This window comes from Oreochromis aureus, linkage group 23 (assembly GCF_013358895.1).
Source record: "Oreochromis aureus strain Israel breed Guangdong linkage group 23, ZZ_aureus, whole genome shotgun sequence".
In the NCBI taxonomy this organism is placed as follows: Eukaryota; Metazoa; Chordata; class Actinopteri; order Cichliformes; family Cichlidae; genus Oreochromis; species Oreochromis aureus.
Window position 1 is genome coordinate 15,222,929 of NC_052963.1, and position 19,333 is coordinate 15,242,261.

Here is a 19,333-nt window from a genome sequence, read left to right on the forward strand (position 1 = left end):
GAAAGTCTCATCTTTATCTTCAACGTGTCCCTCTGAGCTGTTATCATTAAAATGGTGTTTAAAAAAAAATGAAATGACAACTCAGTTGCGGCAGCAGCGACACAAACGCAGCAGGTTACAAAAATTGAGAGTTGCACGCCCAACTCAAACAACACCAAGGCGGCGGTTCGTGCCACAACTGAGCCTTGCAGATGAGATCACTTTAGTCGTACAGCACTGTTCACCAGGGGGGAGAACAGCGAGCATAATGCCCCCATTAGTCAGCGCCCAAGCGAATGAGTTCCCACACTGACAAATGGGCGTCTTCTAAAGGACTTGAGCACAGTGATTTTTTAAAGACTTGAGACATTTGTATAATTTATTCTTTTTGGTTTGGCAATTCTGTCTTTAGTTGTCTAGTGGACAGCAGAGAGCTTAAAGGACATAACAGAAGAAAGGGTGCTGAGCAGCAAAGTTCCTTGTCTAGACATTTATGAATACACGACTTCACAACTGATCCAAAGTTCTCTAAAGTCGACAAAAAATTGCTTGAAAATGAGAGATACTGACCATTTCAATTTCAATGTATTTATATAGCACCAAATCACAACCACAGTCGCCTGCCTTATTTTGTAAGGTAAAGACCCAAAACAATGCAGAGAAAACCCAACAATCAGATGACTCCCTATTAGCAAGGACTGGCAACAGTGGGAAGTAAAATCTTCCTTTTAACAGGAAGAGGGCTAATTTGTTAAGATGTCTTGTATTTTCTAAACTTATTATGCATAAATCCCACCTGGAAGTTAAAATCAACTTGTCAACTGGAAGTCATTGAACAGTAAAATAAACTAAAATGTCTGAGCTTCCCCAGATGTTTGGGGAGAAATTAGTGTTTGTCTCAGTTTTCTGTGTAATCTGGGGTACTGAATAGAAAGACACGAAAGTGGGCTTTAAGTAACTGTGACTATCTCCCGATTTTTTAAAATTAAAAGAATCAGTTGAGAAAATAATCAGCAGATTAATTACCAAAATAACCAATCAATCAAAAAGCCATGCTCTCGTCTCACAGTCAATCAGCAGCCTTCTAAAAAACCAAATTTCTCGGATATCGCAAAAAATCTGTGGTGTGGGAAAAGAAAGAAAAACACTAAAAACTAAGAAATTTACAGACCACAAACTGCACCCTTGCAGATACACGTGAGAGCAAACACTGCAGTCCTCTCTCTTGCTCTTTTGGGCACACACACACATGCATGCATATACACACACTATTCACACAAATGCAGCCTCGATCTGTAACCATTTTCCATATAGTGTGTAAACGGCTCTCAAGGACTCCTGTCCACTTGCTTTCAATGAACTGTTGAGAGACATCCAGCAGGCAGCGGCAACAACTCAGCCAAGCTCCAGCCAAGGCCACCGGGCTAATACAGCTCGTTTACCACAGTAAATACACAGGTTCTCCAAGTAAAATGGAAATACGCAGACATGCAAACACACACGCACAGAAGCGCACAAACACAACGGTCCCTTTGAACAGAGAGTTCTCGATAACTCTGGCAGATGCTACCAAGCTTCCTGACTGTATAGACAGGAAACAATAGTTCACAGTCGTGGTGGTGGGTGGGGGGTACCCTATACACGACATTATATGCTGTGACTGTAACACTGAACGGAGTGTGAAATCAAATGCTGTTCATAACATAAGCTACTAATATGGGGACGACAACCTCTAATTATTGTTTTCAGTGTTATCCTGTTGATGTATCCCAGTAGGTTAAGTTCTGTATGTATTTATGGAAAACATAAATGCACGCAAGTCTCTTGCTTTGGGGACACTCATATGGATCCTATAAACCTGAAGGTATTTATTAAAGTCAGAGGAAAGACTCCCACAAACAGTGGTTAGCAACAAGCACAACTTGGCTCCTGTTATGTTTTAGCTAAACCCAGATTAAATTCATTACTGGGTACGACCCACAGAGATTCACAGCAGATTTTGTTGTGAGTATAAATGTGGTAGAGAATTCTTTATGACAATTGCAGGTTTGTAGGAGCTTTGATCGTGCTCCTGGGCCCTCTGCTTAGATAGTGACATACTGAGGCACCAGTGGTGACAAAGTGTGAACTGAAGATGAGAGAAAATAAATAAATAAGTTACATTTGCTGTTATACTGGACCAATATATGATTTCATATGATTTTGCACTGTTCAAACTTGGCTTCAGATTCAGTTTGACTGCTGGTGCTCTCAGTATCACTTATCTTGCTTCAACTTACTTTCTTGGCCCCTCTCCTTGTTCTTCAGCAGCTGTAGCTTCTGTTCTCTCTGCTGCTTCTCCAGCTCCTGCTCCCGACGGTGGTTCTCCATCTTCCTCTGATGTTCCAGCAGCTCCTGCTGGTGCTTCAAAGCCAGGAGCTCCTGTTGCTGCTGCACGAAGAAAGACCACAATCACATTAGCAAATATTCACCAAACGGGCGACTGATTGCAGATAATTCCAAGTATCCTGCATGGAAGTTTGGAACTGTTCCTTATTAGCCCTCACATCTACCTATCTACATATCATAAGATGAGATAAGATAGCCTTTATTAGTCACAGAGTTGGGAAATTCATATTGTTAGAGCAGCAGAGTGAACACAGTAGGAATAAATAGGTTAACAACAATAATAGCATGCAAAAACATAGAAAAATATAAGGTTATATACAATTTTTACCATATTCACAAGTGCTTTATGTTTCCTTCTCCGTAATCACAGCATATGTCCAAACAATAGTCAAACTCATCCCATACTTTTGTGAGCATGTCTCAAGTCACTACAGTCACTGCTGTTGCTATGCTACCTACCAGTAACCACGTGAAACTCACAAATACGCTTTTTCTAATAGTTCAATTCAGTTTTATTTATATAGCACCAAATCACAATGACAGTTACCTCAAGGCGCTTAATATTGTGTAAGGTAAAGACTTTACAATAATGCAGAGAAAATTCCAACAATCAGATGACCGCCTATAAGCAAGCATTTTGGTGACAGTGGGAAGGAAAAACTCCCTTTTAACAGGGAGAAACTTCCAGCAGATCCAGGTGGCCAGCTGCTGCAACTGGCTGGGGTTGGTAGTATACAGTAGGCATATACAAAGCCTACTGTATATGAAGAACTATTAACACTTGGGTCATTCCACATAAATCAACCATTTTTTAAAAGGTTCCCACGTGACCCCCTCAGAATCACATCATTTATTTTTTATGTATGATAAAATTAGTGCATTTAATGAAGAAATGCAAAGGTTTTACACTATGAGGTGGGTCAAAACTTTTTCTTTTTCAGCATTTTTGAGCCCTCACATGTCTGTAAGAGCAAGAGACAGAAATATTACATTTTCAGGCCTAGAACTCAGCTCCAGATGTCACAACCTGAAGCCAAAATCAATTTTTGTTGCATCAACTTGACAGGATGTATCACATTTTCAGTAGCAAAGCTGCACCAATTTAATGTCTATGATGTAGAGTAGCAGAAACAAGCATTATTGCGTTAGAAGTTTCATTTGTGGCTTTAACCTCAAGAAGGGAATTTTTTGGGGTTCATTTTTAAAGGTCATATCAACACGAAGGATTGGTTGGCTGATCAAAACAGGTCACAGCATATGAAAGGTCTCATTTTTTACCTACATTTTGATACTAGGCTCACCTTCAATCCATGATTACGTTCTTATATAGTCATATTTTCACCTTGTGGCTGTGAAATGGTGACAATATTGGTGTTAACTTTTTGCACCGATCCAACAACTTTAAGTCCCGAAGACGTTTTATTTTTTTCCAAATCCCCACAATCTGAGTGCACATAAGGGCCTGAAACACAGTGGGTCTTCCAAATCAGTGGATGATCTGAGTATTAAACACAAGTGTCACAGCAAATGGATGGTCCATATGACATGTGACATCATCATCATATGGCAAAAGAATCTGAACAGGAAACAAAGCAATCAGCGTCTGTGATCCCGGACATTCCGGATGCTCAAATTCGAACGATTTTTAAGAACGTCAGGAAATTAAAGGAAAAAAAAAATCATAGCATGATGGTAAAATTTTACATGCCTAAATTAAATATACTAAATCTATTGTACCAAAGAAATCAGCTGATGCTGCAGGGTCACTTGTGAAGCCTTTTTCACGGACTAAACCCACTCGCCTTATCAGATACCATCACCTCACAAAGATCTTTAAAATGCAATCATTTCATTATTTGTCTCCAAAAGTTGAATCTGTTCATCTGGACGTAGCGTTTTGTGGGAGAAACGTTTCATCCAAGTGACTTCTTCAGTCTCAGCTGACTGCAGGTGAGAAGGTGAGAGATGTCATTATGGAGGCAGATGAAACCTTGGTCTCGTACGACGTTACATCTCTCTTCACTTGCATCCCAGTCACGGAAGCGTTGGAGGTAGTCCGTAAGAGATTACAGGATGACACCAACCTCAGCAACAGGACCACTCTCAGCATCGACCAAGTGTGTTTGCTTTTGGAACTGTGTCTTCATTCCACCTACTTCACATACAAGGGTCAGTTCTACAGGCAGAAACATGGGTGTGCCATGGGCTCCCCAGTTTCACCCATCGTGGCCAATTTGTACATGGAAGAAGTGGAAAAGAGGGCTTTGCTATCCTACCCTGGAACACCACCAAGCCATTGGTTCAGATATGTGGATGACACCTGGGTGAAAATCAAATCTCAGGACGTACTACATTTCACGGATCACATTAACTCGGTGGACCGACACATCAAATTCACCAGGGAGGATATGAAAAGTGGCAGGTTAGCCTTCTTAGACTGTGAGATTTCCATCAGTAATGGGGACATCTAAAGGCTGACGTGTACCGTAAACCTACACATACGGATCAGTATCTAAGGTTTGACTCTCATCATCCACTGGAGCACAAACTGGGTGTCATCAGGACGCTACAACACAGAGCAAACACCATCCCCACTGACACAGCGGCCAGGCAAGCAGAAGAACATCACATCAAGAAGGCCCTGAGTAAATGTGGTTATCCCAGCTGGACTTTTGTCAAAGTGGGAAAGGCACCTAAAGAAAGCTCCAGTCGATCCAGGAGAGAAGGACAACCGCTGCCCAGGCGAAAACCTGTAGTGATCCCGTATGTGTCAGGAGTATCGAACAGTTGAGACGCATTTTTCTAAACACCGTGTCTCTGTGGCTTTTAAACCCCAAAACACGCTGCGCCAAAAACTGGTCCACCCCAAGGATCGGGTCCCCCGACACAAACAGAGTAACATAGTGTACGCTGTCAAGTGCCAGGAGGATTGCCAGGATTTATACATCGGGGAAACCAAACAACCTCTAGCGAAGCGGATGGCACAACACAGAAGAGCAACCTCATCAGGCCAGGACTCTGCAGTTTATTTACACCTACAGGCCAGTGGACACTCTTTTCAACGATGAGGATGTACACATCCTGGACAGGGAGGAACGCTGGTTTGAGCGCCGGAGTCAAGGAGGCCATTTACGTGAAGAGGGAAAGACCATCTCTGAATCGAGGAGGGGGCCTAAGGGTACATCTTTCGCCATCTTACAACGCTGTGATTGCAGCCATTCCCCAACTCTCTGTGAATGGTACTCATGGCCATTGATCAGTGTTCTTTGATCAGTGGGTTTTGGTCAGTGATTGTTGATCAATGGTCATGGGAATTTGCATAATTATGATTAAGGAACTGACCTCACAGCCCATTGTTCCTTCAGTGGGCTGGTTTCAGTCATTATGCAAATGTACTGTTTATAAGGTTTGGGGAAACCTGCAGTCAGCTGAGACTGAAGAAGTCACTTGGATGAGTGACTTAAACGCTTTCTCCCACAAAACGCTACGTCCAGATGAACAGATTCAACTTTTGGAGATTTACTTTCCTGGATGACTGAGAATGCATCAAGACATTTCATTATTTGGTCGTCTTTAAAAGTGGAGGAGTCCTATTTCTGCTTTCCTTGAGTTGCCATCTGAAGTAAATACATCTGACAGCTGTTTAAAGAAAAAAAAAAAGAAAGGGGAAAGAAATAAAACCTTTGCAATTCTATAAAAAAAATCCCCCAAAACCTCAGGCCAGAAGCTTAAGCCTTTAAATAAATATAAACAATTTAACAGGGGGATGAGGCTTTAGTAAAAAAAAACAAAAAAAAAAAAACACATAATCCAATCTGCTTACTTCCTCAGAAAAAAGACAGAAGAGCATCTGTTAAATGCTCTAAAATCTGCCTTCCCTGTGCCTTTGTACCACAGAAACAAACCCACCTGTGCCCTGACAGCTTGTCCTGAAACCAAAAAGGTCAAAAATAAAATCACAGTAAAAGCCAAACTGTGCTTGGAGACACCTCTTCATCCCACTCGAGTGTCCTTGAATAAGACCCAGACCCTGACTGTGGATAAAAGCATCAATTAAATTAAACGCAAGCCGAAGCTCACTTTCACCCTTTTCGCAGCCCTAATTTCAACAAAATAAAGTACCGAATCAAGCCTCCGAATCACTCCGTAATATGGAATAAATAGGCAAGCTGTCTGTGCCCGCACTCCGCCAGCAACATAATGACCTCTCGCTGATGTGCCAAGGAATCAACACCCTGGGCTCGTTTCTCCCTTATCATTGCGAAACCAGTGGCAATATTTGATTAGTTTACTGTAACGGCATGTAATCAAGTCGTGATGGCGTCTTTTTTTTTTTTTAAGAAGTGTATATAAACGCTCAGTAGCTGGGACATGCGCCCGTGTTTACCGCCAGGGTAAATCAAATGCTTGAGACCGGTCTGTGAATAAATTAGCGGCTGAAGGTGAGAGGAAGGTGAGGTGGGGCCCGTGAGAAAAGCTCATCGGCTGTCTGGCTGGCTTCCAGCCCGACGCCTGGATCCTTTTTTTTTTTTTTTGGTCTTTCAATCAAGGTTGGGGGATAAGGGATTGAGTGGGTGGGAAGGCTCAAAGTAACCTCGCCACCCACATTCACACACCCAAAATCCCTGTGGCTCACTAGGCCAGAGATGTACACAGAAAATGTTGCCACTTTTTGACTAAATACTCAGAAGAGCTTACGACTGTCTCAATTTCTGAGAGTTCCCTGTTGTTAGCATGTGAATCAGCGTATGCAAGTGTACGCCTGCTGCTATGGGTACTTGAGTATGTGCTACTGTGGGCATATGTTTGAGTGTTTGCTGACATTTAAGAGGATGTTTAAGTTTTAATGGCTGCAGATTTCTGTGTGTGTGTGTATACAGGAGCTGTGAATGAGGCTGATTGAGGACGGGCCTCACTGCTCAGTCTGTGCGTCGCTCTCCTCCATCTGCGGGCCCGCCACAACTCAAACGAACCTTCAGATAGCCTCGCTCATCCCTCGACATCACAAAAATGACGAAACAGGATGGAAAAACGTGATCGATAGTAGATTTATAAACACTACTGACCCACAGGGGAATCTAAATACGCACAGTAAACCTTTGGAAACCACCAGTATAACGGCCCAATATCGGTATTGGCCGATGTTAGCCACTGATATCAGCGATACTGACATATTTGCTGACATAAGTGACCGATATTTAGCTGTTTTTTTACATCAATTTTTACTCGTCTCTTGTGTGATTTAGAGTGCAAGAACTTTAAAACATGTATCTTTGAAATTTGGGTACAACTAACAAAAAAAGACTAAAGAAAATTATCAGTATCGGAATCAGCCAGATTGATATCAGCACTGGTAACATTTGTATGGAATTTACAATAAATGCATCATAATTCCCTATAGTCTGAAGGTTTTACATATCAGAACATAGTAAAAATGTAATCTGGTCCTTAGCAGCTCTTAACATGAGGTAAATACAACCTACAACAGATATCGCACCGTGCAATTATTTAACAAAATGCAGAGGTTCACCCTTCCAGCTTCCTTAGTAATTAGTAGCTAAGTCCTGCTAATCATATGCACTTGATTAGCTGATCATCAGTAATTCTGAGCACCTCTGTAAAAGCAGAAGTTTTGTAAGGTTGCTGGTCTGGAGCATTCAGTTGTGTGTTAACACAATGCCAAGGAGGAAAAAACAAAGGCAACTCGTGCTGCCCATCAGTCTGGGAAGCATTGTAAGGTCATTTCCAAACAATCTGAAGTCCATTATTCTGCACTGGGAAAGATTATTCTCAAGTACAAAACATTCAAGACAGTTGCCAGTCTTCCCAGGAGTGGACACTTCACCCCAGATTCACCTCAAGGTCAGTGCGTGCAATGCTCTGAGAAGCTGCAAAAACCCAAGAGCTACATCTCAGACTCTGTAGGCTTCAGTTAAAATGGTAAATGTTAAAGTTCATGACAGTGCAGCTGGAAAAAGACTGAACAGGTATGGCTTGTTGGAGGGTAACAAGGGCAAATCTCTTTTCTTTAAAATAACAGGACTACACAATTTCTGTTTGCAAAGCAACATGTGATGCATCTGAACTAAACACAAGACTTCGGAAACAATGTCCTTTGGACAGATGAGACCAAAGTTTGACCGTGACGCACAACAACCAAATACATCATACCAGCTGTCAAGCATGGTGGCGGAGGGCCACGATTTGGCCTCGGAACATCATTGATACAATGATGAAATCCTCTCTATACCACAGTATACTAGAGTCAAAGTGAGGTCATCTGATCAATAGATAAAGTTGGACCCAAACCGGGTCGTGCAACAGGACCGTGATCCCACTTTCTCACAGGACTGAATGGATCATTTTAACAGTCTTGAAAGGAAAAAGATGCAATAAATGAGAGGAAAATTAGAGGGAAGAGAAAACAAAAAGTCAAATACAAAAACAAAAGAAAAAAAAATTAAAAGAAAAATGTACACCAAAAGTAAGAGACAGAAGAAAGTAGGAGGAGCGGATGACACATAAACAAATGAGGGGAAAGGTTAAAATGGGAAGACAGAAGGAAGAAGTGAGAGAAGGAACAGGAAAAGAGAAAATTAGAGACGGGAAGAACAAGGGGAAAAAAGCACAACCAGTAAGGAAGAAGGAAGCACGAAAAGACAAAGGCAAGACAAGCTAGAAAGAAACAAGAGAAAAGAAAAGAATAAATAAAAGGTTCGGAAAGAGGGAAGATGAGAACCAAGGAAGAGATCAAGAGAGAAAAAAAGGAGAGTGAGTGAGGAGGTGCAGTTTGAATCAACTTGCACGTGACATTCAAACTAATGTAATCCTGCACGTCGCCATCTAATCTTCTGCCCCCACAATCCATTTTTAGACAATTTATTCTAAGTCCTGAAATAATAAGTAGTTCAGCTGTATCTGCGTGTAGTACAATTCATATTACAGCAGTATTCTTCTAAAAAAGAGCAAATACTGGAATATCTTTATATGACATTTCAGCCCCTCGGGAGCGCTCCGGCGCTCTCGGGGGTGGGGGGCTGATGTATTAAAGCTTCGGAGCGTGGGCGTGATGATCTAGATTCACTTTGTATTTCCAGGTCACTGTGACATGTGATCCAAGCTCCAGCGCACACTCCTGTGCAGTTCTGGTTATGCTCCCCAAGCGCGTCCAGTCCAGGCCGTTCACACGAAACCGTACTTTTCACTTTTTCACTTCGCCCCTGAGCACACAGTATATTTCTGGATATTTAAAGTAAGGCTACAACAGGGCTTGTGCATAAGTTATGTAACACACCAGGAAAAAAAAAGTCTTTCGCACATTTTCCGACTTCAAGCACATGCTCATATTGCTCTTCTCCATCTCTGGAGTTAAAATAAATGAAGGCAGAGTGCCTCCTTGTTCTCTGCTCCCTCTTCACTCGGAGCATTTAAAGCTCTCACAGGCTGAGTTTAGTCTGCTAATGAAGAATCCCGCGGCAGACTACATCAAAGTCTGTCTTTGCTTTGTTTAGGAAAGTTTTAAATAGGTTTGAGTAACAGGCCCGCTGCTTTGCTTTTACACTGATGGAAGAATTAAAGTGAAATCAGTGTCCAACTCAGCGTTTGTTCCTCGCTGACAATACCTCAACAATATTACAACCTGCGTATTTAAAAAAACAAAAAAATATTAACAGTTTTAATTGCTTCACTCTTCAGCGCTGATTAGCTTAATTCACAATGATCGTGGAGAGAGAGCAGACGCTTACCAGAAATCTGACAAATTTAAAGTTAGTCAGATACCAATCGATATAAAAAAATTCACATTTTTTTGAGGAACACTCATTTGCAGCAGTGTCGATACCAATGGTGCCGTATTCGCCTCCTCCAGCTGAAGTGGCTGACGCTCAAAACACTGAACATCACTCTGTGAGGAATTTCAACAAGTCAGTACAGCTCCTGTTTCAACCACGCTGACGTATTTAAAAGTTATAATAAACGTCAACACTTTAATATTAGCCGTTTAGCTATTAGCAGTTACCCAATAGCCATGTTACGGTGAATTTACGGTAAAGTGGGTAGGTATTTGCCTAAACTGAGCCTTCACAGAGTCTGCAACCTACGTAAATGTGCTTGTGTGCAGTCCTCCGAAAAGACCGCGACCAGGTCTAATGCTGATTTGTTGAGATGTGGACCAGAAGAGGTTGTTGTCTGTTTTCAATACTCTGCTTCTTTTAAAGCCAGGTGTCGAATATTTAAAAGTAGAATGGGAGGCAGAGCCTTCGGCTTCAGGTCCCTCTGTGGAACCAGCTCCCAGTTTGGATTCAGGAGGCAGATATGATAAATCATATAGTTAGGGCTGGATCAGGTGACCCTGAATCCTCCCTTAGTTATCCTACAATAGATCTGCTGGGCGCTTCCCATGATGCACTGAGTGTTTCTGTGTTTATACACCTCTCTGTATTTGATCATTAGTTATTATTACTCTCTGGCTGTTTTCCACAGCATGTCTTTTATCCTGTCTTCCCCCTCTCAACCCCAACTAGTCACAGTAGGTGGCCGACCTCCCTGAGCCTGATGGTTGCCTGAGGTTTCTTCTTGTTAAAAGGGAGTTTTTCCTCCCCACTGTCTCCAAGTGGCTGCTCATAGGGGAGCATCTGATTGTTGGGGTTTTCTCTGTATTATCGAAGGGTTTTTACTTTACATTATAAAGTGCCTTGAGGCGACTCTTGTGATTTGGCGCTATATAAATAAAACTTAAGTGAACTAGTTTGAGTGGAAGTACTTGATAAAGGTGATACAACACAAATAAGGCTGTGTGTATTATTTGCTTCTAGAAAGTTGTGCCTATCTAAAGCGCTTGTGCGACTGTTGTTGTGATTCGGCCCTATATAAATAAAGCTGAATTGAACTGAATTTTCAACTCTTTGTTCAACAACAAATCTGCAACATAAAGAATGAAAAAGTCAAAGTCCAGACCTCAAACCGACTGAAATACTGCGGCCAGACATTAAGAGAACTGTGCATAAATGAGTGGCTGCAACCCACAGAAAATGGAAGCAGACTAAAACAGACTAAAGAAGACTGAAAAAATTCCCCCAGACTGATAAAGTCATACAGAAAAAAAAGGTTTGTCTACAGGCTACTGAATCATGGAGCGTGCCTACTACTGAGGGTGGATTTAAATAATTTCCGAACCGGATCAGAACAGGGTTGGAAGGGGTGAAAGTGCTGCTTTTAAGTTGAAATGTTCTGAACAGGCGGGCACATAAAGCCTCCTACTGGATTATAGCGTGTTTCTTGTCAAGTCTAGAAAAACATTTTCTTCCAGCATTGTTAACAGCCCTTCCTTTGTTCACAGATGGACTCACAGGTGAACTAACTGTGATGGGTGGAACCACTGTGCAATCAAGTCCAAATAATCCTGTCACTGCTTTAAATGCTTTAACTGCTTTTCTTTTGGCTGCTGTGAAACTGCAGCTTTAAGGACTGTTAGTGCTATTTCTGGAAAACGTGGGCCAAATTTTTCAGATTTTTTTTGAATGCCTCCTTTTTTTTTTTTCGCAGCACTTGAACTTCATTCATTGACAAACACAATCGCGGCCGTACCTGAATGTGCTCCTGCAGCTGGGCCTCATGCTGGCGGGACAGCTGTTCGTGCTGCCTCTGGAACTCTGCGATGAGGATCTGCCGCTGGATCTGCTGCTTCTGTTTCAGGGCCAGCAGCTCAGCCTGCAGCTGCTGCTCGTGCACCGATGCCGCCACCACGCTGCCGCCGCCGGGCTGGCCGGGCGACTGCTGGGCGGGCGGGGAGAGCGAGGACACCTGCTGCTGCTGTTGCTGCTGCTGGTGATGGTCCACGCGCAGGTCCATGGGGATGGCGGCCGGAGGGAGACGAAGGGGCAGCGCAGAGTTGATGTCGACTGCAAGGGAAGATGACGGGAGAGAAGAAGAAAGGCATCTGCTTTTTTAGTTTGCTCCTGACAGGTAGTGACACCTCACAGCAAAGCAAGCTGCGAACATTATCGTCGCCATCATCTCACCACAGATTATTACAAAAGTCAAGGACGTATTTTCTAACCGCCTCTCCAGACACTCAGCGAGCATCAGCTCCTCGTGTATTTTTAGCAGCATCAAAAGTAGCAAAATAAAGCTTAGAAACTCTTACAGATTGGGCCCACTATCAAGTGAAAGCAATTAATAAAAGTCTATTGACGCGCAAGCAGCAGAAAATAGGAAAAAGGAGAGCGGATCCCAACAGCTCTCTGTAACATGTTCACATGCGTCACATTGATCCTGTTCTCGAGCACTTACTAAGGCTGCAAGGTTGTGCAGATGAATGGGATTAAATCAAAGCCCTACTAACTGTTGTTCTGTGTTTCTACCTGACTGAAAAGCACCTGAAAAGTGACTCAAAGCTCTGCGGTTTTAATTAACAAGGCCGCTCATGCTTCCCAGCAGCTGTGCAGTTTTAGAATGGAGCATACCTGCTCGCCTTTATTTCAAAACCCGGCCTCAAGTGAACATGCAATGTAAGGTTGAAGGATTTCACCTGATAATAAATCACCTTAATAGCCATATATATGTTGCTTTTTTCTGCTTATACCACTTCCAGGAATGTTTTCCAACAGTCATCCCTGACCTCTGATCCCTGAGAGAAAGTGTTAAATAAAGCTTTCATAAAAATAGCGCCCTTTTGTCCCCTCGTCTCTTTTGTTTATGCAAAAAAAGCCAAACAATCCTGTTTCGTGTGTAATTGCAGAAGCCCCGCGTCTTCCTACAAAGATCTCATTGACCTGGAGCCCGGCCGCACACAAATCACTGCACAGGAAGCCCTCCAATCAGGCAGCTTCCTCCCCATTAAATCTGAATAAATAGGAGTCGATTGGCTGATTATTTACCTACATGTTTGCAGAGAGCGCAGCGAGAGCCAGAGATACTTGAAGGGAACTTTGTGTTAATAAAGAGGCAAACATGCCATCAGTGGCACACTTAATAGGAGGGTTCAGAGCCAGGTCTGCTTATAGAAAACACACACACACACACACACACACACACAGCGGCACATTTACACTCTTTTTTTTTGAGGATATCGCATTCGTGCTCGACCTTTCAAATAACCACAAACTGATCACATCTTTTTTGTTTTCCTCAGAAAAATCTCTGATATATTTCCATTTTTTTTCCAGGCTCCAGCACAGACGCACTCTCGCTGCATCATTCACAGAGACGTGTAAAAAGCCTCTTATGGAAGATCCTTGCAATGGATTGCAGACAGACCAGAGAAAAAACTTCTGAATGTCCTCCAGTGTAACTGCACATCTCAAACGACTCGGCTTGCCGCCTTCTTGCCGGTGTTTTCCGTGTGCCGGGGTGAAACACATCCACGTGGTTGCTGCCATCCACGCCATAGGAGAACAGGGCAGCAACACCCAACGGCTCCTTAAGGACTGTCGTCATGTGGGGGATTTTAAAAAACAACAACACAACATATGAGTCAGTACTCCACGCTGGCTGATTTGTTTCAACCCTGCAGGACATGAGGTTTGACATTTCCCAGTCATGAGATCCCTTCTTTTAGCCGGCTATTGCTTTCCTCCCAAGAAAAGAACCTACATGGTTGGATTTTTTTTGTTCTTTCATTTCCTTTTCCATTTGTGAATCTGCTTAACAAGGTACCCAGTATTTAATTAAAAATGGAGCAACGCCCTCAGTTTTGGCTCCTCTCTGGCCCTTTGCTCATTTTAGAAGCGACGATGGTTACAATCTGGAAACCGACCAGCAGGCGAGGAGGGAAGGAGCGAGGTGAGCTCGTTTAAGAGAGACAAACTCCCACAGCTGTGAATCACTGTGCAGAGGAAAGACGGAGAAGGAGTCCGATCTAAAGATAAATGAAATGCATGGAAAACTTTGGGTTTTGCTTTTTAAAGAAGGAACCCGGCTCCTGAGGTTGTAGTAAAACTCACATACTGCTGTCAGCCGTAATTATGAAGGCTTGATGGAAGATTTCCATGAGATTTACAAACTACACGAAATACAGACGTTTTCAGATGCAAACCTGTTGTGTTTATATACTGAAAACGTTGCGTTTTTACGAATAATTCAGCCTCAAAAGCAATGACGAGCTGCTCCTGATGTTTCTTAACATAAAAATGAAGAAACAGCGATTCTGGGTTCATCCAAAAGCAGAAGCAGAGAGAACTTGACCCAGGAGTTGAAGCTGTATCATGACGGGCGTCAGGTAGGGCACACTGAGCACATCTGACGAGGCAGAGAAATCATTTCTGACGAGGCAGAGAAATCATTTCTGAGAGCCAATTGGCCCCCAGCAGTGTCTAGCTGTGTGCCTAAGGTAAAACAGTATTATTTTACTTTTTCCATATGATTTTTTTTCAGTACCAGAGCACTTTTGAGCTACAAACACGCTTGTTGCCAAATGCAGTGGTCTTATTGGTCTAATCTGTTCATTTGGATCTGAAAAATCTGAAACAATCGAGCTTGATCCGAAAAACGAAACGTATCAAATTCGTCCAGCGAAATTCTGCGGTGGTTGTGAACCTCTGCATTAGTGATAACTGAGTCGCAAAAACTTTTTTACATGCAAAATAATCAAATTTTACGTGTCTAAAGGCTTTAAAGCAGCTGATGGATAGATGAATGTCTCTACCTGTTCATGTAATGAATAAAATCAAACTTCTATCTATGTGACACATTGCAGGAGCTGAAGCTAAAAATCACTCACAACTATTTAAAAGAGACTAACTGCTCCACAAAACAGTCCAGTATAGGACCAAGTAGTTAAATGCACATGCTGTATTTAAACTCTGGACATCCAAAGGTCCTGAAAAGATTCAAGATCTTATCAGACCCTTCGAAGAACTGAGGCGTGAGTTTAACCTGTACGGAACTAAAGTTTTATCAAAAGCTTATCAGCATAATTCTTCCGCCAGGCTGCCGCAGACTGTTTAAGAGCATTGGCCTCTCCTCCTTTGAAAAGTTGCTTTTCTTGCTCTTCTGTCATCATTTTTCCCGCGTCTGTACGAGCTACTTCACAGTCCTCTGCAAACTGAAGGTTAAAAAGGACTCTGTGCTGCGCTTTCAGGCCTGCAATCTGACATCCTGGTTGGAATAAGGCCTATTTCTTCGTTTTTCATTCATTTTTTTTCTCATCTAATATTAGCTAAAGCAAGTGCTAAGAGAGAGGAGTGGTGGGAAAAAAAGCACACGGGAGATGTGTTTATGGCTGAAAACCACACTTATCAAAGTGCCGCGGCTCCAATCGTGCCTAATGTAAATCCATAACTCATAAACACACTCTCTCCCCGAACATTGTGTTCTTCTGCCACAAGAAAACACACACACGCCTCACACACACTCTCTCTCGCTGATGGTCACGCACAAACACACCTCACATTGCATCTCAGGCACCGGCGCTAATTGCGAGCCGCACAAAAGGAGAAGATGATGCAGAAAAGACAAGAGAGAAAGGTGTGAATCAGAGCAGCCGTTAAACGCACCCATCAGTGCTCTCCTCCTCCTCTTCGTCCTCTCCTCCTTGTTTTCCTCCTCCCCTCTTCCTTCTTCTTCCTTTAGGGCCGTTACAAGGAAGGACAGTACGTCCTGCACATCTGACTTCTCTTTTCCAGCTCAGCCTCTGTCACTTTTGGCTCGGCATTCGCCCCCCCACCTCCTGTTTTAACCTGATGGGCGTCCCTCTCTCTCTCTCTCTCTCTACTCCTTTCTCTCTCCTCCCCTCGTCCCTCGTTTGCCCAGTGGTGACATCACAGGGCAGTCTCAGGCATGCAGCCTGTTTATTCTGCAGCCCTCTGCTTTTCCAGGAACCAGCGTCACACACACACACACACACACACTCTCTCTCTCTCTCTCTCACACACATACACACACACAGAGGTCTCTCGCTCTCTCTCCCCCCATACCCTCTCTGCTCTCTTTACTTCTAAGGCCAAGGAAAACCCTCCATGCTAGTTTGTAGACACTGATGTCTCTTCCCCCCTTTCGAGCTCACTCGGCGGGCCGTCCCATCTAAACCGTCCTCATCCTCCCCCTCCCTCCCGGTTAACTTGTAATAACCGTACCCCCCCCCCTTGCGGTTTTAATGCTGTGAGCTCATATTCCCAGCCTGGAATTTGCCTACATTTCCCAAACAAATAAAACCGCAAAATGGTTTCAGGTGAATAGAGTGAGGATCCCAGATGTATTAATGCTGCAGGATCGTAGTTAAATTTGGGATTAATGTTAAACACTTCAATCAATTATATCTCAAACGACTTAGATGAATCTAAAGTGCCTTTTTTTTTTTTTAATCCCACCATCTTCATTTTATTTTGAAATTCTGTTCAGAAGAACAGCTGGAGGTGCACATGAGCTACAAAATAGCTTTTGTCCTCTCTCCGCTGCAACATCGCTCTAATGACTATTACCTGGCTTTCAGCGAGCACAGTGTTTGTCCTTCATGCAAACTGTTCTACTAAACTAAAAATAACTGTCAATAGAAGATAAGTGAATTTGGTATTTACAGCTTCCTGTGCTACAGGCGAGTTTTACATTTATAGCCTGAACGTTTAGCTGAACTCTGAGCTCTGAACAGTAACAACAGCTACTTTTTATTAGGCATTTTGTGACCAAACGTGTTGACAAAGTCAACAAGAAAAAGTCCATCTTATGACATTTAATGACCGTAAACTATAAAATATATGCTTGTATAAAGTATTTAAAGTATTTTTAGAGGTAGGTTAAACGTTTAAATGATGCAATAATGCTTTCACACACGTCATCCTGCTGCTGCTGCTGCAGAGGTTTCATTGTGTTCATTGGTAAAAACGTCTACGGGATGCACAAACTTGGTAAAAGTTAAGTGCAGCAGCTCAGTGCGTAAATGCAAACAGGCTAACTAGGAGGGACACTACTGAGGCCCCAATCACACAGGCCCAGAGACCGGTTGCTGGAGATTTCTGGAAGTTGCTGTGAAATCAAATGCTGAGACCAGTCAGGGACCTCATGAGGGAAAACTGAGTAATCTATGACTGGTTGGTAAGGGGTTGCTAGAGGTTGCTAGGGTGAAACTGATGGCAAAGAGGCCACTGGTCTAAAAATCAACGTTTTTTTTCTCTCTTTTTTTAAATGTTCTGTTTTAGTCACTAACAGATTACAGTCGTCACCAGTAGTTTCCAGACAAGTGTGTGCTTTGCATGCAAAGTACAGGTGACTCCCTCACTCTAGTAGTGACCAAAGCACAGTGACTGATCTCACACTAGTGACTGCCAGCAACCTCCAGCAACCAGTTGGCAACCAGTCACTGAATATACAGTTTTCCCTAGAAATCAGTGGTTTTCTAGGGAAAAACTGACTAGTAGGTAAACTACTAGTCTCTAAGCCTGCAGCACTGGGGCTCTAGTAGTCACTTTAAAGAATTTATCAGCAACCTTTTGCAACTGATCAGGAAATGCAAATTTTCCCAGCAACTTGCCAGATGATCCATACTATAGGCCTCACACAGGCCTAGTGAGCAACCGACCACTTTTTGGAGGTAAGTAAATGACAAATGCTTATGTTTTGTGTTCGTGTGAATATATATTTATATGATATGCTTATTGTTATTATCCTAGTTGAAAATCAATTCAATAAATCAATAAAGCTCTCAAGGTTACTGTTTAAAGGTTTTTCAGGTAAAGTGTGAAGTGGAAATACATCAAAAAAAGTTCTTTTTCTTAAGCTCCTTTTCATGGAAAAACATGACTTTGGTCCATTTGGAGAATCTTCACACCACCATTGGGCATAACTAAAGATTTCTCTTCAGGCTGAGTCTGCTCGCTCATGCTGTCTTTACTGTGGATGCTTTCTTATGTGAATTTGCATTGGTCAAGGTCAATAAACTGCATACAGTAGATGTTTATTCACAATCTTATTTTGCTTGAATGAATATCAAGGCAGACTCGCCTTTACATGTCAAAACACACGTGACGTGAGCTTAACTAAGCACGAGCACAGGAGGGGCATACTTAAAAAAAACAAAAACAAAACAAAGCAAAAACATTCACGGTCAATGAAAACCCTTTGAGACCGACCTGCTTCTTAAAAAAAGAAAAAGATAAACTCTCATATCGGCACATCTCTGTGTACAAGCACTGACGTCAAACACGTACCTCAGTTTACTGATGTTGGCCAGATAGAAGATAATATGAGGGCACTTCCACCAAAACCAAAACACTAACAAACGTGCTGTCTCTGCGAGACCGCAGGGACTTCCAGGCTTCTTGCGCAGCTGTACCTGAATCAGGCTTGACAGGAGCGAGGACTCCAGCTCAGTTCCAGTTTGTTTCCTCTTGGATCTTGGATCAGCTCAGGCTTCAGAGAGGAAAGACAAAGGCAGCTGAGGCCCCAAATCTCTGTTCCCTTTTTCTTCCTTGAAGTTTACCACAGAAGATCTCTGAGCATCAAGGACAACCTCGCTGACAGCACATAACCTAAACATTTTTCCCTCCTTCATCTAACAACTTTGTCCTCCTTTGCCACGTTCCCTGTCAGCAGGTTCCTCTACCCTCCATCCCTATGTCCCCTATCCTGCAGCCCTGTTTTGTGTCCTTCCTCGCTCGGCAGCTCCCTCCCTCCCTCCCTCCTCCCCACCTTTCTTCCCTCCATCTCTCCGCAACAAATCACAATCTGTTTACAACCCCTCGGGCGCACTCCACAACTCTTCTGGCTCCAATTGCGGATCTATTTATACCAGACAATGCAGAGGGCTGGCGTCTCTGATTTGAGACTCGGATAGCACAGCGTATATCCCACGGTCTGACTCGCTGAGCTCCACACTCGTTAGGCTTAATAGATGTCATACTGAGAGCCGAGCAGAGCTGTTTAGAGAAGCTTCGGTAAAATGTGACTGAGGTCTCTCCTTTTTTTTTTTTCTGGCGCCGTGCAAAGAGACAAAGAACAGGTTTCACGGTGAGTTTAGCAGCAGGGTGCGACGAGA

General features: G+C 42.9%; 1 protein-coding gene across 3 annotated transcripts in view; it reads right to left on the bottom strand.

The window, feature by feature from the left end:
• The window catches only part of LOC116323110 (histone deacetylase 4-like), a 90,673-nt gene that overhangs the window by 37,874 nt on the left and 33,466 nt on the right, over positions 1-19,333 (bottom strand). For 2 of the 3 annotated variants that reach the window (XM_039606759.1, XM_031743369.2), the window contains 2 exons: positions 11,953-12,266; positions 2,259-2,409 (listed from right to left, as the gene is read on the bottom strand). In XM_039606759.1, the coding sequence (XP_039462693.1) occupies positions 2,259-2,409; positions 11,953-12,266 (465 nt within the window). Of the gene's footprint in view, positions 1-2,258; positions 2,410-11,952; positions 12,267-15,860; positions 16,385-19,333 lie in introns of those variants that run through there. The other variant, XM_039606760.1, reaches the window with a different exon arrangement.